Below are 21,555 nucleotides of genomic sequence, written 5' to 3'. Positions count from 1 at the left end.
GAGTATCTGACTTTAGGCTTCTTGGTCTTGACCACTGCCTTTCAATACATTACAAACAACTTCTTCTATCCTTCATTTCTGCATTACACTCATATATTAAGATTATGAGACTTAAGAAAATCACCTTGGGATAATTCTTAGCAAAAGGTGAATATTTTATCCAATCAAAAAAATTTTCTGAAACAGTTTTTGGGACTATGTACTACCTAGGAGGTTATTCATCATCCCTAGGAGATGATGATAAATCATTCTTATGACTGATTGTAAAGGAAATCCACAAGTTTCATGAAAGAAGATGCAAAAAAAAAAAAACCCTTTACTTAATGGTCAATCTTGTCATTCTCTATGTTGGCTGTGCAAAGAATCATAAATTATTTATCAGCATTAATATGAGCTTTGCATTGGCTCATCTATTTAGAGGCAGGAAATGTATTAGAACAAAATAAGACAGTAGCTAAGACTTTCTGAAGAAACAAGAGTGCTTGGAAGCAAATATTAAGATTTCATGAAAAAAAGCTTTTCTGAGAGTCAGGTCTTGAGTTGTGGGACTGGCTGTGATATTTATTACATGTCAGTGAACTAGTCAACCTCCTATCTCATCTGAAATTTTCCCGTCTTTAAAATCTAAAACATAAACATAGTCCTGTCTGCCACACAGGGCTGTTGAGAACATAAACCCTCTAAATCATGAAGACACTTTGAAAGGCAATTAGCCCCTTATGGGTGGAAGTTATTATCAGGTAATTATTAAATAGTAGAACGCTTGACCCCGGGGGAGGATTTCCATGTTTACACTCAGTGTCCTAAGTGGACTTCCCTGGAGATGTTTGCATTCATATATTGTACATGAGCCTGAGTTCAGAATAATGCGGAGTAGAGAGCCAATGAAGACTAATGTTTCAGTTTATATAATTAGAACCTTGTACATTCAGCCCCTTTACTTGGCCCATGATAATAGCATGAAGGAGGATGACCAGGCACTCATCTTGTGGGTCAGATTGGGATGAATACCCAAAAAATCTGTTTTTCTCTATTAAAGAAGAAAATGTAACAATGGTTAGGTGGAACTCAAAGGATACATGCTTGAGGAGATGGACACCCCACCCATTCTCCATGATGTGCTTATTTCACACTGCATGCCTGTATCAAAATATTTTGTCTACCCCATAAATATATACATCTACCATGTATCCACAAAATTAAAGATAAAACAATTTTTTTAAATGGTTAGGTGGCTTCCTAAGGCTCTAATTCCCTAATCCATATCCTGTAACAATAGCTAATGGACTGAGCTGATGCATTTCCTCTGCCAGGGGTGGTAGTCTTGTTCCACTCTTCCAACCTCACAATTTTAGAACGTTCTTAGACAGCTTAAGATGGAGCTTAATCTTGATGTCTAAGAACTTTTCCCAAGGCTTCTCTCAGACCTACTCATGGTCCCTCTCAGTAGCCCCTGGTCTTGTGTGAGACTGGCAGTGACCCCAGTCCTTAGGTCAGGCACTGAAGAGTGGTGCCATGTGTATGGGCAGTGGGAGAAGAATTTCAGGTTGGTTACCCAGGTAACAAAGCAGTGTCCCACATCCTCAGGCAGTTGCTCGTACTTCTCCAGCTCTTTGAGGAAGATGCTACAAGAGGAGAAAAAGACTGAATCAGACACTTCTGTGCAGCTGACCCCCCAGAGGATTGCACCGAGGCCAGCACAACCATAACTTCTCAATTATTTATACATGGCTTCTCTACTGTCCAAGTGATAGATGGTGAGGTGCAGTTTTTAATGTTGGAACTAATTTCATTAAAATGTATGTTAATTGATTAATTAGTGCTACTTAAAATAATATTCTTTCTCTCGGAGTGAACACTTCTAGAAGTGAAAATAAATGATAAAATATTTTATTTGTGTTGGACTTTTTATCAGCAAGTAAGAATCTACTTTTATACACAAGTGATCTAAGCACATCATAAATATTTTAAATAATATAGATATTTCAAAGAAACAAAATAAAATAGCGCTATCCCAGAGATAAAGTAGAAAAAAATTCAGCCTACACTGGCTTCTTTCTAATTTTTGGCCTCTGTCTTCCACCAGTAGCCAATTTGTACTAAAAACTATGTATTAAACAATGTTTTATAAAACAGACACCATTAGGAAAGAAAATTTAATGAGTAAAAAGTCACAATATATTCCAAAGCCGAACTGAATTACAACTGTTATCCGCCAGTGTGGATATCTGTGCCATGGCTCCTTTCCACGTTAATAAATAATAAAGAAATAATTACACTGACTTCAAAATAATGTATTAAATCATTGGTTTGGGTTCATAGGATATAAATTCTAACAAGCCAGCATGCATTATTAGAATGGTATTTGCTGTAAAAAACAAAATATTTTTCAAATACAAAGTGATTATGAGGCTTTGGGAACACATACTGACAGAAGTGGAAATGCTATGATCTTTACAAGGAACAATTTGACAGTATCGATTAAATCATGAATGTGCTTATCTTTTGACTCTGCAATTTGAATTCTGTAAATTTTCCCATAGCTATCTCTATACTTATAAGATGATGTATATACATGAGCATTAACTGTGACACTGTTTATACAAGCAAAAGATGGTCTGTAAAGAACAAAGCATTTAAACTATGGTACATCCACAGGAATATATACTATGCAGCTATGAAAAAAAGACACAGCTCTCTATGTTTTCATACGGAAGAACTCTGGGAGAAGCTAAGTGGAAAAATGTACAGAAGAATATGTAGAATATGCAACTTTTTGTCTCAGTAGGAATTATGTATTCTTATTTCCAACCCAAGAAACTAAGAAAAGACATTATCACAGGGAAGCAGGTGAAGGAACAGAATAGAAGACAGTGGTGGGTGACACTTCTCAATGTTTACTTTTCTATCTAATTTTGATTTTAAAACTGTGACAATGCATTACCTTCAAAAATTGAATTAAAAGATACACGATATAAGGTGGTTCTGCATTACTCTACTACTTACCTGTATCATAGAGGGAAAAATGTTATTTGACTAACTTTACCTAGCTTCTATTGTCCACACATTTTGGCAGTATAATTAATTACAAGTGGTTATGGATTTCATATATGTGTTGTATGTGTTCCTCCTTCAGTGACATAGAATGACATTGTTTGGAGCTTAAAAATATATATGTGCAATTAAAGATGTTTGGCAAGTCCTATTTGGAAAGTCAAAATGCTAACAATAGTTGATGGGATAATAGATGACTTCTTTGTCCATCTGTAATTTAATTTTTTCTATAATAAATGAGCATTGCTTTAGTAATAAGAAAAAAGCCATTTAAAAAAATCTGGGAGACTCCTAGCTGTACCCAGTTTGTCCTTACATATGTGATTTTAGAGTATTCTGACCTGAATCAAAGAGTAATTATAATGATATTTGGGCTTCAGAAATGCAAATATGTAGTGCTCAAAGTCAATAAAGTATCATATTTGTTGCTACCTTTTAAAGAACTACAAGTGGCACATTTAAACTAATATGTACTTTATATGACCATTAAAGTGAAAATTTTAAAAAGTGCTATATAATGTTATAATTGAGGATCAAACTTAGTTCAAGACCCAAAGGGAAATAAACTTTTTTGTTGAGAAAAGAATCAATCTGGCTCATCATCATATATATACACACACACAGGTACACACACACACACACACACACACACACATATATATACACACATACACATTTTAACTTAAAATTAAAAACAATTTTTTATAATAATAGAGACGAGGTCTTGCCATGTTGCCCAGGCTGGTCTCAAACTCCTGTGCTCAAGCAATTCTCTTGCCTTGGCCTTCCAAAGTGCTGGGATTACAGGCACGAGCCGCCGTGCCCAGCCTGGGCCCTTCTCCCTTAAGAGTAGCCAAAGAAATGGTAAAACAGCCTGCATCAGGACATTCCACACAGGATATAAAATTGTTTTATTGTTTCAGAAGTGGCAAGGATACCCATGATGACTCAGGGAGAGCCATTCCTTGACTTATGACCCAAGAACAGTAGGCCTGGTCACTTTAATTTGAAGTAAACAATGATAATTGTGTCTAAAGAATTGATCATTGATAGAGAGAAAGACAATGCTGGCAATTTTATTTAAAATCTGATCAATTTCAATAGAGCAATACCCTGACTTTTGTGATAGCAGCTACGAAAAACCTATGGGAAGATACACAATTTGAAAATCCTCAGGAAACGAAAATACTATAACCAGAATTAAATGCACAGCATATAATTCTCATGAGGAATGCCTTTCTGTAAAATGAAAGCTGTTTTTTTTTTTTTTTTTTTTTGAGATGGAGTCTCACTTTGTTGCCCAAGCTGGAGTGCAGTTGCACAATCTCTGCTCACTGCAAGCTCCACCTCCCGGGTTCTCGCCATTCTCCTGCCTCAGCCTCCCGAGTTCCCGAGTAGCTGGGACTACAAGCACCCGCCACCATGCCCGGCTAATTTTTTTGTATTTTTCTTAGTAGAGACCAGGTTTCACTGTGTTATCCAGGATGGTCGCGATCTGACCTCGTGATCCGCCCGCCTTGGCCTCCCAAAGTGCTGGAAAATGAAGGTTTTAACAGCAGTTACCACTAGCTCACCCATCTACCTACCCCCACGTCTGACTTTCTTCCCCTCCCACAACTGAGCACAGGTTAAAGAATCAGCACTCACACTTGGTCACAGTTGTGAAAGGGTCTTCCAAAGCTTCATCCCCCTCATCTTTAAATAACAACTTTGCTGAGGCGGGCAGATCACCTGAGGTCAGGAGTTCAAACCTAGCCAACATGATGAAACCCCACCTCTATTAAAAATACAAAAAATTAGCTGGGTGTGGTGGCGGGCACCTGTAAGCCCAGCTACTCGGGAGGCTGAGGCAGGAGAATTGCTTGAACCCGGAAGGCGGAGGGTTGCAGTGAGCCAAGATCGTGCCATTGCACTCCAGCCTGGGCAACAAGAGTGAAACTCCATCTCAAATAATAATAATAATAACAATAACAATAATAATAATAATAAAACAACTTTGTGGGGGTGCTTGTAAGGATTTAATAAATCCACAGGTAAAAAGAACCCAACCCAGTGCCTGGCACACAGTAGACACTAAATAAACAGTAGTTCTTCATGATCAGTGTTTCTCAATCTTAGTAAACTCATATTCTCTTTGATAAACATGCATCTGACCCTCTTCCCCACTGCTGGAGACTTATATTTAGGGGGAACTCCCTACCAAGCCCTTGCTGAAAAATCTGCAGCAGGTTACTTTCTCCTAAACCATATCCTGGGAAAATCTTGATTGGTTATTATGTAACAATTAGATTCCAAGGTCACCTTGTTTGGGAAATGTTGGGCTAAGCTGGTTTTTTTTGCTGAAGAACTTCCAAAATCCTATAATATGTTGAGTTGCACTATAAACCTCTGAAGTAAATACAATATGCAGTGCTTCTCAAACGTCTTTGTGCATGCAGCACTTTTGGGGCGAGTATCAGACTTTGTCTCAAGGAACACTCTTGGAAAATTCTAGTTAGCGGTCCCACACCTGGTTGTACATTGCCTTCTGGGGTTACTATCTGAGCAAATTCACTGTTTAGAAATGCTTCCTGGGTAATTCCCACACATCCAGTCCATAGATCAGCATTTAAAGGCAACTGTCCTAGATTCCAGCATGCTTCCAGGTGGCAAATCCTACATCGGCTCTATAGGATTTAATTTAGGGGGAGAAAGCTAAGAATTTTTTTTTTTAAACCTATTCAGCTTGTGCCAGGCATACCAACTGATAAGTTTGAATAAGATATTCATTACCATCTCAATGTAATTGTTGAAAGTAAGTGGCAATATTAAACTCTGTTTTACTTCTTAATTTGAAGCTTATGAAGATGACAGATTATGTAAGTCTGATCAATATCATTCTACTTACTTCAAATAGACACGATGAATTCAAATTAAAGCAAAACAGCTCACAACTCTCTTCACAAATGATGGAACATTTCACCTTAGCTGTTTTATAGCAGCAATTTGGCCCTCACTACTCCAATAATTACATGTAATAAACTGTGAAAGAATGAGCAAGGCAAGTCGTTTGTGTGAATGTCTGGGGCTCTTTCAGAAAGGAATAAAACTTTTAAAGAAATGTCAAGATCAAGGCAATGCCATTACTCTATTAAATTATTATAATTTAATATATTATGCAGTTACTTTATGAGGAAAATGCTTCCCTTTGGCTTTGTACACAATCTTGGGAAATGAAACTGCTGGCATTTATTAACAGAAAGCTTTCTGAGTTTTGTCATTAAATATGATAGAAACAGCACTATTTCAAAGGTACTGGACTGGTTTCGTTATTCTCTCTGAAGATGAATTTGGTCTAGAGTCTCACTGCTTCTGGGGAAGTGTATCCTTCATTGACGGGCTCACAATCTTGTCAGCAAACAGACTTTACATCAAGGGTGCAGTCTGCCTCTAAATGGAAATAGCTATTTGATGACCTTGTATGTCAATGTGCATTTGCTTGTTGGAATGCCAGAGGTGGTGATAAGGGGAAGGGGCCCGTTGTGGCAATGGGATAAAGAGGAACAAAGTGGAGCATACATTTAAAAATTAAGTCAGAAATGGGGTGGGGAGAAAGGTGTGAGGTTCACGTATTTGTAGGAAGTCCAGGACATTGCCTTCTTTTCAAAACAAGGCTGGGTAACTGCTTTCATGCAAGTAGAGCTAGAGATTATTTCTAAAGAATCCATTAATGACCAGGCAGATTCAGAGCCTAGAACATAAGAGGCTCTAGACCATAGGGGCTAAGACAGCTGGTTAGCATACTGGAGCAGGTATTAAACTAATGGAGGGTCATGTACACTCAGGGAAAGGTGCTGGATTTTTCATGTAACAGTTTCAGCAGTTTGATCACCCAGGCTGAGCCATGAGAAGCACCTGGCTCTGTCCCTTCATTTCACACTTGACACTTTAGCTCAGGTTAGGGATGAAGAGGAAAGGTCTGCAGGGCTGGATGCCCATTCAGCACATCACAGTCTCAGCCTCCAACCACAAGCAGCAAAGTTTACCTTGCTGCATGGCTACCTGTTGAATATGTTTTTGCCAATATCTTCTAACTTTGTCTAATTTGTGTGATCAGGTGAATAAAGTTATTTGCATAGATATATACCAAGTTTAATGTTAAAATAAAATACAAAAGATTAATCTTATGCTTAATATTACTCATCTCCATTAAGGTGGTATTTAGCAACCAGGCACGGATGCTAAGAAGTTAGTGTGTAAAACAAAAATTAACATTACTTTGGCACATCCAAACGAAGTGTTTAGACTTTGTCTTGCTTTGGGTATTCCCCAACGTCTATAATCAGCCCCAATGTTGATAGCTTACTGAAAATGCAAACAAACAACAGTAACAAGACCACAGCTACATTTGTATAGGGCTCCTCTGATGGGTTCTGCAAGTTACCTCTTCAAGTGTGTGTTTGGGGACCAGAGAAAAATCACAACAGGTCTTCCCCTTTCTCTTTCCTTAACATTTGACTATTAAGAAAATGACAGCTGGATTCTTTGGCTGTGTTACTAATTTTGGTTTGGGCAGATCATAAACCTTTGTAACTTTCAGTTTCTATAGAGCAAGGGAGTACTAGATTATCTTTAAAGATTTCTTTTGGGCTTTTATATTTGATAATTCTATGGTTTTCTATAAATGAGAAACCACTAAAGGCATTTGGAGTGGGGGAAGAAGCTTAGAAAGCATAGAACATGCACACTTTAAGCAAGGGTGTGTGTGTTGGGAAGGGGTCGGAGGGGCAAAGAGGGAGGAAAAGGTAGCAGCAGCCTGGCAGGGTGGCCTTTCCCCGGGGGCCCGAACTGCACATCCCTTCTCTCACCACCTGGTGGAGCCAGCGCCTCGCCGTGCGGCCATGGATCGACCCCCCCTTGAATTTCAAGGGGTTGTAAATTCAATTTATGGGTGGCAACCAGAATTTTAAAAAAGAGGAGGAGGAAGAAATAGAACCTAACACGAAATACCACAGTGCATCACACATAATGCAGGTGTTGTTTTTCAAAATTTAACTTCCCTGTTATATATAGCATATATGCGTGCGTATATCAGGGCATAATGTACAGTCTTTTTCTTTGGTCCATGATAAAAATGGTTTGAAAAACACCACCTTGCTCATTCTCCTGCAACAGGATGGTAGCTCTGGGAAGATCTAGGTCTTTATCCATCTCTTTCCCTTGCTCTCCTTCTCCTCATCCCCTCCCCTTTCCCTAGAGCCTCTTTCCCCAGATGGATCTATCTACCTATCTACCTGCTTGACTACCTACCCTACCTACCTATCCACCCTCCCACCGTCATTGCCTCCCTCCGGCTCTCCTGCTTCCCTCCTTCTCTATCTCTTCCTTTCTCCTTATTATCTGCCCACTTCACGGTTTTCTCACTTATCCTCTATCCATCTAGCTCTCTCTCCTCCTTTCCTTTTGTCTCTCCCTACATTTCTGACTTGCACTATCTCTGCCAACCACCTCTCCTTTCTCTTCCCCCATCTTACAGACATGGATGTGAGAAGACCCAACCTACCTGGGAGTGCGACAATGGGACCTCTCTCTGCTTCCCATGACCCAGGATGGAGCCCCACTCCCAAATCCCCTATTGCCTCTCTCAACCTCCCTGCTAGACTTCACCACTTTTCTCCCTTGCAGGGCCTTTGTTCAAACTTTATTCCATCATCAAGGAAGCCATCCCTGCCTGTAAAAATCCCACCCCTTATTTAAATTACATCTCAAATGCCCCCTTCTCCATGAGGCCTTTCCTACTCTCCAACTGAGGCTATTTTCTTTGTGCTCCACTTGTGCCCACCTCCACCCTTATCGCAGACAGGTATGTCATTCTCAGAACCCAGAGGGCAGAGGCTGGGTTTGATCACAGGGTACCAGCTTCATCTCCAGTCTAGCACACCTTTGGCCCAAAGAAGGAACTCTGGGAAGATGACCGAAACGTGGCTGTGGTTCAGTCGCTCATTGAGGTACCCCTCCCTAAATTCCCCAGCCTCAATTTTACCCCTGCTGCTCACCTCTCACTGCTCCTGGCTCACCCTGGCCTGGCCAGTGCTCCCAGCTCAACCTCACATGTCTCTGGTCCTGCTCCTTTGGGGCAGGGAACACCAGGCTGGGAGGGCAGTGGCTGGTGGCCAAGGCCAAATCTAATAGCTTCCAGCCAAGCCTGCAGGGAAGGAGTGTGCAGAAGGGGCATCCAACCTTGGTGGTTGGTCCCTAATTTGAAAATCTAGATCTTGCTGAAAACTGATTTATTTCAGGTAATTGTTGTAGGAGTGTGGCACAAGAATGACATTGACATAGCTCTGGAAGAAATGGGTAGAAATATTCATCAAATTCTAAGATCCACATGGAAGCTGTTTCAATATGAATTAAACCAGACAGATGTGGCAGCCAACATTGGTGGTCTAGGGAGTGAGAGAAGGGGAGAGAGTGCTAAAGTGGGAGACCAAGCCCTGGAATCTAACACCTGACTTTTAAGGAAAGGGGGGGGGCGCACACTGGGCAAGTAATGGCTCCTCTGGGATTGTCTCCTTGTCTGTACATGGAGAGGGATGTACTTGATGGTTGAGAGGACCCTCTGAGCCCTGGGAGTAGAGATTTTATTAAAATGTTATTGCTCAGACTCACATATGACCCTATCTCCAAAAAACTGAAAAGGAAGAAGTTCAGATTTAACAGAAGGCGATGAGCATTTTAAACAAAAAGCTGTCCACACCAAAGTTGCAAATCTAATAATCAGCAAGCTGAAAACAAATTATTTTCTTGAATAACAAGTTGTATGGTAGACAAAATGGGAAGACTGCATTAACAAAATCATTACTGTCTAGGGATCTACTAATGGAATATATTCTCCTGTCTGAGTGCTCCGGAATGCTTCCAAAATGCAATCAAAATAGGTCTAAGTCTTGTGTAGATAAGTAAATTTCATGATCTATATAGTTATTTCTGTAGGAAAGAGAAGTAGTGCAAAATGAGGAGAGTGGAGGGCAAAATGAAGTATCATTCCACTTCAATCCCCAGTTTGTATTAAAGCAAATGTTTGCAGGTATTAAATTCTACATATTAAATTGTTCTTTAAAGAAGTTTTGGTGCTGGGGAATTTCCCCATTCAATACCTATAAAGACAAAGGTCCTTGAGACAGATAGATCACACACACACACACACACACACACACACACACACACACACAGCAAGAGACAGAACTAATCCTGGTTGCAATTTTTCAAAGTGACACCATTTAGACAGATCAATACCATCTAGCAAAGATATGTATTCACCACATAATGCTTGGTCTAGGTGCTAATTTTCTAGTGACTTAGCTAATTAAGTTAACAAGGTCGTGTCAATCTCAATCCCTTTCTCTCTCAATCTCTCAATCTCCCAATATTCCTTCCTCCTGCTCTCCCTTCCATAGGCTCTCTCCAGATAACAGGCAGATAACCTGAGCTATGCACTAGAAATGAGAGGAGTGTGTTTCTGTTAGACAGTGCTTAATTGCAACTTTGGAACAATACAAACAATTGGGGTTAAAAAGCAACCTTTGATTTTTTTTCATATTGAGAAGTGACAATTTCAGAGAAGTATTTCTGAAGAATAAGTATTAGGACAACCGTATAGTCCAGCCAGTAAGAAGCTTCCAAGAAACTCCTTCACGTAGAAATTAAGTTATTTTGCTCTTCCAGATGGTTCTTGAAGTGATGGGGAAAAAAATCATACCTAATGGTTTTCTCTGTCTTGAGACTTTTACAAACTTAAGATTAAATTATGATTTGAATGGTATTAGCTGTAAGTCTGCAAATAGTAATTTTATTTTCAGTTTGTTCATCCATGCATTCACCTACCAAACAAATATTTACTCAATGTTTACTTATATGCCAGGTACCTGATTATGCAGTGAAAGATGTTCTCCCCTCTAAGCTGTCCCTTAGAGTTTACAATTCCTGCATTTTCTAAGTTGGCTAACTGCCATTTTATCTCTTATTTATTAGAGATTTTAGAGGTGTTATGTTTTCTTCATTAATCAAAATGTGTATGACACAAGTAGAAAGCATACATTATGAGTACAGTAAAGACAGCCCACAGATCCGGTAGGAAATTAATATGAAGCTTGATTTTGTTAGATGTTTCCTTAAATTGTGGATAATTTAAACCATTAATTTAGTTTTGGTCAATAGCTTTCTAAATGCACTACAGTTATTTGCCTTCAGTGCAGAACATATTCATGACTCAGGGTTATCGCTAATATTAAGTATACTATGCTGTAACACAGTGGCTGTATTGGGCCCTATAGTGGGATATAGAATGGTTTGCACCAGTACTGAGTAGCCCTTGACTACTATGAGGTTTTTTTTTGTTTTTGGTTCTATTGCCTATTGTTTTTGCAGTTTGTCTTTAGAGAGCTGCTGGTATCCCACTACTCACTCAAGTTCTTGATTCTTATTTGCTGTTTCTAAATAGCTGTGGGCTTACAAACTATATAATAAGAGGTAAAGTGGTTGTTAGGGAGGATAGAAAGATGCTTCTATGAAAAGACAAGAACTTAATTTTTGTGACATCTCTTCTAGTTGTTGAGAGGCTAGTTGTTATTTTCTTTTTCTTTTTCATAATGTTCTAACTCGATAATATGTGCTGGGTAGCTGTGTTCTTGATAGTTGGATTTATTTCTCGATTTGCAGCATGCGAGATTCTCTATGGTTTAATTTGATTTTTTAAAAGGATTTCTTAGAACTATATATTGTAACTGGTAGGTAGATTTTCAGCTATTTAGAAAACTACAAAACTGTTTACCATGGCTTACCAGTGATATCATGATAGCAGAATAAGAGGCATGATTATGTTAGCTATTTTGTTACAAGTGGTCAATTTTGAAATGTGTATTCATTCCCCTTATAAACTGATTGGCAAATGTAGGGCTCCCAGGAAGTGCGTGCTGTGATCTCTAGGCTTCTGTAGTTAGTCAATTCGCTAAGAACATGGGGAAAGTGAGACTTGTTGACTAAATCCCAGAGACCATAAGCCAGAAAAGTAAGGTAACATGACTTACTGTTTGCCAGTCCGATGTCTTCTCAGATATCCTGAGGGAGATGGGATGATACTGAGCTGGGCTCAGATGATGGAATTTGGGATCAATGGTCAAATAGTTTTATTGGGATCTTATAAATGATAAGCCTGAGGACATGATATTTCTACATCTGGAAATTTCCAGACAAACCAAATTGATAGTGTTAAAATTTATGATTAAAAAAACAAAAGTCTGGGAACTGTTATCACATATTCCAGAAAGTTAAACGGTTATTTCCCCCCCAGAGCGTATTGCTTCAATAATCTGACAAGGTTTGCATGCCATGGGAGCTACATATATTATGTTCTCTTTAAACTGATGCCATTTGATGACATACCAGGAATTAATAACCAGAAGGTGAAGGGAGAGGAGTGACTTTCCACCCCTTATCTGGACCTATTACAGCCCAGGATCATTTTACACCCAATTCTTGCTTGCATCTTGGTCATTCTTAGCACAGGGCTATTCTAGAGCTGAGATATTGAATATGGCAGCCACTTGCTACTTGTGGTCTATTTAAATCTAAATCTATTAAAATTAAATAAAATTGAAAATTCAGTTCCTTAGTAGCACTAGCCACATTTCAAGTGTTCATTAGCCACACTTATCTAGTGCTACTGTATTGGACACTGCAGATATAGAACATTTCCATCACTGCAGAAGACTCCATGGGACAGTGCTGTTCTGGAGTCTTGCCTCAGGATGGCTGCCACACCTGTACACATGGCCCTTCTATCTCCAGCAAACCTACACCACTCAGTAAATGCCTTGGCTAGCCTGGCATAGCACTGCTCTGCAGCAGGGTCCTGAGAGCTCTAAGACTTTATGCCAGTGTTCTTCTTTGTGTCTTGAGATTATCTCAATTTGTATTTTGGAAACACAGTTATTTCTAGTGGTTGGTTATGTAACTTATCATGCCAATTTTTTTGCTGATCTTCTGTTAACCATGGAACAAACTGTTTTGTATGGTGTGGGAAAGATTCTTAAATCAAGTTGGAAACAATGACTTGTGAAGTCTTAGGGCTCTACGATGCTACTTATTCCAACAAAACAGAGTATCGGTTGATGTCCTTCCCTCTAAACTGTCAAGAAATGTGAAATAAAATGAGGATGGAGGAAATATTTAGGTTGACAGAAAACTTCAATGGAATTCAAAACCCAAAGACCACAAGGTGGAATGGTTAGCCTCAGATGAATTCTAATGTCAGGATTTCCCACAAGGTTTAATGAGGAGAAGCTACTTTTATTTCTTCAAAGCCTGGTATTCATTCTGGCTGAATAAATGAGGATGCTGAGGAGAGACGGGAAGGAGCACTGCTGAATACTTGACTTCACTCTCCACTAGGACTTTCGGACAATTACGGAGAAAGGGGAGTGAGTCAAAAAGAAGTCTGATAGCAACTGCCTTAGAAAACTGACCAGATAAGATTCACCAATCACCTTTGATCCACTTCTTGGGAACCCTGTTGTCTGGTTTTTACGGTCTAAGTGTGCACCTCTGAGACCCTCCACAAACCTACTTGTTATGGAAATCGTAGATCTCTTGGATGTTGCCAAAGATGATATGCTCTTTATTGAGGATCCCAGGGGGGATCTCCTCCACACCACTGGTCATTTCCCACAGGTAGGTCTGTAAGACAGTAACAGTTTCATCACTGGCAAGTCTGGCATGCCATATAAAATACAGACAAAATAAACAGGCGCTTGTGGGGCAAGACTCAAACTGTAAATGCCTGTAGAGTTTAAAAAGTGACGGTTAAGTAAACATAAAAGAAACAAATAAAACCTGAATATTTCATTATCCTGAACTTTAGCAAGAACACAAACTCCACAGTCTCTTGTTATTTATTAAATATGTGTGGATTTTTATGGGGGTCAGGGTGCAGATTTTCAGACCCAATTTAAGTTCATTGACTGTGTCATGGTTTTATTTTGAATTGAAGTGCCTTATACACTTCTTGTTCCTGGGTCTAGCTCCAGTCTGAGAAAAGTTTAAACTTTCTCTTCAAAAGTACTTCAACCTCTCATGCAATTATTGTTGACTTTAGGAGAAAGATTTCCTCTTGTTGGCTTTTTAATTCATTATTCTCTGGGAGAAGACCAACAGCACCAAGTTCCAAGGGAGGACTTGATGCTGGCAAAGATGTCATTTTTCCAATATAGCTGTGAACGGATTACTGGAAGACTCACCTCTAAGCATTCATGCAAATCCCTTACATAAGCCTTCTCTGTCTGGAGTAGTTCAGCCATAATAAATCTAGAAGGAAACAAATGGGCTTTTGGTTGGTCATAGATATAATGTCTCTCCTCCTTCAAACTTCACTTCCCCACCCCAGCATGTATGACATTCCTAAATGTCCTATTTTTCTACTTCATCAACAGGTCTTTTCCTTTCTTCAAAATTCCTTCCCTTTCCTACAAGTATCTTCCTATGATACTTGTGATACTTCCTGACCATTGGCCCTGTATCCCTTTAGCAGGTTTGTACTCAGCTAGGTCCATATTCTCTCTCCCTTTTCCACCCCAGTCCTACTATTAATACTTGTGATTCTGTGGTGATATTCATGTGAGTACAGGCATGCAAGACTGTTTATATTCTGTCTCACCAACTAGATAGCTTGAATCTCAGCTTTCCACATTTCTCTTACAGCTCCCAGAATGATGATTTCTGTTCAGTAGAGTTTGTAAATGTATACCAAAACAGTTCTTAGTACCATAATAAACGAGGTTTCAAAGCCAGGAAAAGAGGTCCAACACATCGAGATCAGGGGTTAGCAATTTTTCTGTAAAGAGCCAGATAATAAATATCTGTGGGCAATTCGGTCTCTGTCACAACCACTCAACTTTGCTGTTGTCATGTGAAAGGAGCCATAGACAATGTGTAAAAAAAAAATAAGTGTGGCTGTGTTCCAATAAAAACATTTATGGACACTGAAATTTGAATTTTATCTAATTTTCACATTATAAAATATTCTTCTTTTGATAATTCTTCCAATTATTTAAAAATATAAGAGATAATTTTTAGTTTATAGACTATATAAAATAGTTGGCAGGTCAAATTTGGTCTATGTTTGCTGACCTCTGACCTAGATTATCCTTTTAGCTATTTCAATACTATTTCCAATGGGACTTGTTTACAGCATAAACGGATGTGTAGAAAACTGAATATGCAACCATAAGCACAGTATAAATTAGTAATATGTGACTGCTTCTCAGTCCCCCATAAAGAGAGGTCTGTGTTATGCATCTTTAAAGAGAGGGTTCTCTTCCTCCTTGGGCCTCTAAATAATACAAGCGCTTAAGCAATTGTTAAACTTATGATACATGGCCTCGTTGTGGTATATTCTATATTTTTCTATTCTTTGAATTGAACTCAGTCGGTAGAGTAAAAAGTGCATAAGCTTTGGAGTCAGACAGATAGGAACTGAATTACAACCAGAGGTAGGACTTGCCTCTCCAGGTCTCAGACTCCTTACTTATAAAATAGCTGATCACACAGAATTGCTGCAAGTATTAAACAAGATCACATAAGCAACATGCCTAGTGCATGGTAGGTGCTCAGGAAACATTCCATGATTAAATGAGCTGTAGATTGCTATGAAATTAGGACAGAAGGGAGATCAGAAGGAACATAAACTGACCGGCTTTGAAAACTTGCCTTTGATTTTATTGCCTTAAGTTTTCTAGAATTGTTCTTTTGTTCCCATCTGCTTCCTGCAGTTTTACCTGTCTTGCCTTACAATTTGGCTCTGCTATCCCCACCCCATTTTGTTTTATTTTCCACTCATCCTTTAATCTCTTCTGGCTATTTGTTGTCACAGAAGGAACACAGGAGGAAGATCTGGCCAGGTGTAGTCCCCTCATCCCCCTCCCAGATATGGGCTGAATTATGACCCCTCTGAAACTCATATGCTGAAGTCTTAACCTCCAATACCTCAGATTTTGGTCTTATTTGGAAACAGTATCACTGCAGTACTGGAGTAGAGTGGCCCCTGGATCTAACGACTGATGTCCTTATAAAAGGAGGAATTTTTGATACAGGCATATATTCTGGGATTATGCCACGTGAGCATGGAAACAGCCATCTACAAGCTATCAAGCAGAGAGGCCTGGAACAGACCCTCCCCTCACTGCCCTCAGAAGGAATCAACCCCGCTGACACCTTGATTTTAGGCTTCTAGTCCCGAGAGCTGTGAGACAACACATTTCTGCTCTTTAAACAACCCAATTTGTGGTACTTGGTTACAGCAGCCCCAACAAACAAATTCACTCCCCATATGAACAGGCTCTGACTTCACAGAGCAGCTTTAGTTTCTTCAGCTCCAAGGAACCTGTGGTCCTACTTCATCTTGATAAAATAAACTATATAGAGCTTCTTAATCTTAGGACATACTATTTTTTTTCTAGTAATTCCCAAACAGAGTGTCAAAATATTCTTCATAAAGTCCTCCAGAAATCTCTGGATATGTGTTACTTTGTAACTCCAGCATAAAGGAAGCAGTGTCAAGAAATGGTTTATAAGATTGGCACCGTTCATTGTTTACCCTGTCCAATGCTCTGTATTTCTTGATTAGAGTGAAATGTTGGTAGACAACTCCCTACCAAAGAACCAAAGAAGAAAAATGGGTTTTGCCTACCTGGAGTCAGGACTTTTCTGAAAGTGGAGCTGAGATACTTAGAGAGCAAAGCAGGAATCTAATGATAAGTTAGTTCCAGCTCGCTAAATGAATTCTGGCCCCTATTCATTCTTATTCTGAGAAAACAAGAGTTCAATTTATGAAAACCTCAGCTACTTCAGATTCTTGCAAAATATTTGAATTTCAGCATCCTCTACTCTCTTCTTGCCTATTTTCCTCTGCCTCATCTCCTCATGGGCTATTGCTGACCTAGGAGTAAACTTAGGTGGCAGCTTTATATTCTAACATCTACAATTCACTCACTGGACCAATTTCCAAGCACCTCTTTCTTCCTTTTGAAATCTGAATACCTAGAGCAAGTCAGGGGAGGGCCCATCTGATATTGGAACGCCTCCCAAAGCATGCCTTATTTTCTGCTGGCCCAATGGTACATCCCTCAACTTCAAGTAAAGAAATTGATGTTACAGTCCTTATTTGTTTTGTGATTTTAAATAACATCCTGCCCTTCCCTCAAGGTTTCAATTTCTATATCCAATTATATTCTGTAAGATTTTCTTTTCCTTTCTTTTTTATTTTGAGATGGAGTCTTGCTCTGTTGCCCACGCTGGAGTGCAGTGGAGCAATTTTGGCTCACGGCAACCTCCGCCTCCTGGATTCAGGGGATTCTCATGTCTCAGCCTCCCAAGCAGCTAGGATTACAGGTGTGCACCACCATGCCTGGCTAAGTTTTGTATGTTTTTTTTTTTTAGCGAAGACAGGTTTTTGCCATGTTGGCCAGGCTGGTCTTGAACTCCTGGCTTCAAGGTGATCTGCCCACCTCAGCCTCCCAAAGTTACAGGCATGAGCCACTGTGCCCTGCCTGACTATAAGCTTTTCTTGATCAATAATTATGTTATCTTCATTATTCTCCTGGTCCCTTGATTCATACTAGAGAATATAAAATACTTGTTTTCAAGGAGTCTACAATCTAGCTAGGGACATATGCTTAGGAATTGGTTGAATAAGTAAAATGGGAATTGGTACAGAAAAGAATTAAAGAAGTTCATAAAATGATGGGCCAATGACAGTAGGGGTTGTAGATAAAGGATTTATAGAGGCGTAGGATATGAGCTGGATTTTAAAGAATCAATAGGACTTGCAGAGAGCAAAATAAAACCAAACAGGAAAAAAAGGAAGGGAAACGAAAGGGAAAATAACAAACAGAAAGGAGGGCATTCTCCTTTTTTTTTTTTTTTTTTTTGAGACAGAGTCTTGCTCTGTCAGCCAGGCTGGAGGACAGTGGCGCGATCTCGGCTCACTGCAACCTCTGCCTGCCAGGCTCAAGCAATTCTCCTGCCTCAGCCTCCCAAGTAGCTGGGATTACAGGCTTGTGCTACCATGCCTGGCTAATTTTTGTATTTTTAGTAGAGACGGGGTTTCACCATGTTGGCCAGGCCGGTCTCAAACTCATGACCTCAGGTAATCTAACCGCCTCAGCCTCCCAAAGTGCTGGGATTACAGACGTGAGCCACCGCACCCGGCCAGCAGAGTATTCTCAATTATATACAATTTATTCTTAGACCTGAGAGGAGTCAGTGAAAATGATCTGACTGAAGGGTGTGATCTGAACTAGAAAGTATTTTGAAGTAAAATTGACTTAGATGAAGCCAAAGGATAGTAGTACCTTGAGGAGTTTTATCATTATTCCGGGGGTAGTAGCAAACCATTTACAATTTGAAGCTGGTGAGAGACATAATGGAAAGAAATCAAAGAATGTTGAAGAGTCAAAGCTAGATTAAATTCTGGCTTCATTGCTCACCATCTGCGTGGTTTGGGGAAAATTACTTGACTTTTCTAAGTCTTATTATATGTAAAATGGGAATAATCATAGCTGCCTGAGAGAAGTGATAGAAAGATACAAAGAGAAAATGTGTGTAAAGGCACTTTATGTAATGTTTAGGACATAAAAAGTGTAGGTGCTGGTGGCAGGAAGAGTATTGGTATTAGCAATAATAAAATGTACTCCAGAAAGGTAAACCTGGCATCACTGTGCACGTGAATTGGGCAGGGATGAGCAGCAGGAAAGCTATGGGAAGTTTTTGCAAATAATCCAGACAAAACTAGCTTAGTGACACTATTGATGGGAATTAGAAAACCAGAAGGGAGAGGCTGGGCGTGGTGGCTCATGCCTATAATCCCAGCACTTTGGGAGGCTGAGGCGGGCAGATCACTTGAGGTCAGGAGTCCAAGACCAGCCTGGCCAACATGGTGAAACCCCATTTCCATTAAAAATATAAAAATTAGCTAGGCATGGTGGCACACACCTGTAATCCCAGCTACTCGGGAGGCTGAGGCAGGAGAATTGCTTGAATCCAGGAGGTGGAGGTTGCAGTGAGCTGAGATCATGCCACTGCATTCCAGCCTGGGTGACACTGTGACGCTCTGTCCCAAAAAATAAAAAAATAAAAAACTTAAAAAAAAATCAGAAGGGAGAATAAAATTTGGAGAAGAAAAAATATTTGATTTGTTCCATGTTGAGTTTTGACATTGTGAAGTAAAATGTGATGATCTGTGAGGAAGGTTTTGTCTAGGAAGTTACTGAAATGTAAAGAGAATTCAGGTGAAGGACAGACTGGAGAGACTTCAAAGCCTTCAGAGGGAACCCATATTCTCAATGCAAACATTATGTCTGTCCATCCCAATCCCTGTAGGTGGCCATGAGGACATATTAAGCTATTCAAAGGGACAGACAAGTAGCGGTGAAAGCCCAGTGTAGTCACGGGGAGCCAGCTAGCTGGGCGGAAGCCAACACGTACTCTTTCTTCCGGGCTGACTTCCGCTTCTCTTCATTGACTTCGTGGTTGGCGTCCCGCAACTTGACCTCCCGATCTGAAAGGCTTGCTGGGATAATATCCAGCTCCAGGTCCTTATTATCCTGCATAAGGAGGGATCACAAAGGTCACCTTGTGATGCTTTGGGAAAGCAACTCACTCGAGTTGAGGGAGGTGGTAAAATGGGGAAAAAAAGATATAATGGAGAAGGATAAAAACATGAGGGATCTTACAGACTCATACCCATAAGCACTCTTCTTCATGGGATCATTATTGTTTTTTCAAATAAGAGAGAAATAAAATGTTCAGGTCAAATGTTTAGGGTAAATATCCACAGTAAGAAAAAACAATAAACACATTTGATAATTATGTGTCTATTTCCCCAAGGCCTTTGGTCCTAATTAAATCTAAACACATCCGTAAATTAGTCTAAGACTGATTCTTAACCATTTAAAATAGATGTGAAACAAAAACACATAAAGATATAAAAACATCTTTCATTTGTTAAAAGAAAATAATCAAATCAAATATATTTATTTAAACAAGCAATTTCCCTTGGAAACAGAAAGCTAAATAACAGAACAATGACTGAACTTTCTCATTGCTCATCCCTGCTAATTTTAACCACCATTTGGTATTTATATATGATGGAACTTCCTAGATAAAAACTCACAGATTAAAGCCTGGGGGAGACATTAACTCTCTCAACTTTAGGTGGTTTGGCCACTTCACTCTCCAGGCTGCTCTGCTTCAGATCATGAGCCTATTTGAAGATTTAAGAATTAGACATTCTAGGATTAAATTGCCAGGCTGTATTAAGCTCTTAATTCACAGGTTACTAACCCCTATTATAAAGAAGAGATTAAAGGTCCATCTTCCCTGGTTCATGGCAAATTGTACCTCTGTTCAGTTGAAATGTCAAATAACCCTTGTAGAAATTGCACCCCTTGTTCTTGAAAGAGCACTATTATATATACTGGGGACTCTAATCATTTGCTGATTAATGTAATTGGGTGGAAGATGGTACTTATGAAGCCAAGATAAAGCTTTTGGTTCTCAAAGTCAACAGTTAACTCTATACAGAGAAAAACTTTGTTCTGTAGCCATAGGCCCCACTACTGGCCAGTTGATTTTATAATATATAGAGTACTAATCACAGGGGACTGAAGGTTAATGGATCAGCAAGATCCACCCAGCACTCCCCACTAGAAAAGCCACACAAGGCAAGTGCTCTAGGGGTCAACAGCTCAGAAGAACTGCTCTGGAAACATGCTTTTCTTCCATGGCGATGAGGGCAGTGGTGCTCAGGGAGATGAAAAGGGAGGATGTCCCAGAGGGCAATACCCCTGCCTACCTCTGTGTTGACTCCTAGGGCTTTCTCCAGTGAGTACCGGTACTTCCCCATCCTCAAGGAGAAATCTCTGTAGTGCTTGTCCACCGTGGTCACCCATTTCCTTATCTCCGTGGCATGAATGTGGCCTTTTTCCACAAAGCTATCGGCCAGCTGAATCAGAAGCTTCACCTTCTCCTTTGTTTGCTGCCCCAAAAGATGGCCTTAAGTTACTGGATTACATTTATTCTCCTGCCCCTTCACCCCAAATCCTCTCTTCCTGTTTAGAGCAGCCGTAGATACCTCATAGCTGACTACCTGGGTATGTATCCCAGCTTTGTTACTACTAACTAGGAGCTCTTGAGCAAGTTATTGAAACCCTCTATGCCTCTATTTCTTTATCTGCAAAAAGGAAATCATAATATTACAGTCATCCCTTAGTGCTGGGGTTGGGGGAACTGGTTCCAGGGCCCCCCATGGATACCAAAATCCAGATACGCAAGTTCCTTATATAACATGGTGTGGTTTTTGCTTATAACTTACCCACATCCTCAGGAACACTTCAAATCATCTCTAAATTACTTACAATACCTAATACAATGTAAATACTAAGTAAATAGTTGTTATTCTGTATGGTTTAG

At 39.7% G+C, this 21,555-nt stretch overlaps 1 protein-coding gene across 20 annotated transcripts in view; it reads right to left on the bottom strand.

Annotated features, from left to right (window-relative positions):
• The window catches only part of KALRN (kalirin RhoGEF kinase), a 694,786-nt gene that overhangs the window by 254,957 nt on the left and 418,274 nt on the right, over positions 1 to 21,555 (bottom strand). For all 20 annotated transcript variants that reach the window (XM_030802195.1, XM_030802198.1, XM_030802200.1 and 17 more), the window contains exons 22-26: positions 20,939 to 21,121; positions 19,570 to 19,688; positions 14,328 to 14,394; positions 13,658 to 13,767; positions 1,556 to 1,625 (exon numbers count right to left, since the gene is read on the bottom strand). In XM_030802195.1, the coding sequence (XP_030658055.1) occupies positions 1,556 to 1,625; positions 13,658 to 13,767; positions 14,328 to 14,394; positions 19,570 to 19,688; positions 20,939 to 21,121 (549 nt within the window). The remainder of the gene's footprint in view (positions 1 to 1,555; positions 1,626 to 13,657; positions 13,768 to 14,327; positions 14,395 to 19,569; positions 19,689 to 20,938; positions 21,122 to 21,555) is intronic.

This window comes from Nomascus leucogenys, chromosome 21 (assembly GCF_006542625.1).
Source record: "Nomascus leucogenys isolate Asia chromosome 21, Asia_NLE_v1, whole genome shotgun sequence".
In the NCBI taxonomy this organism is placed as follows: Eukaryota; Metazoa; Chordata; class Mammalia; order Primates; family Hylobatidae; genus Nomascus; species Nomascus leucogenys.
This window is presented reverse-complemented; position numbering and strand designations above follow the sequence as displayed.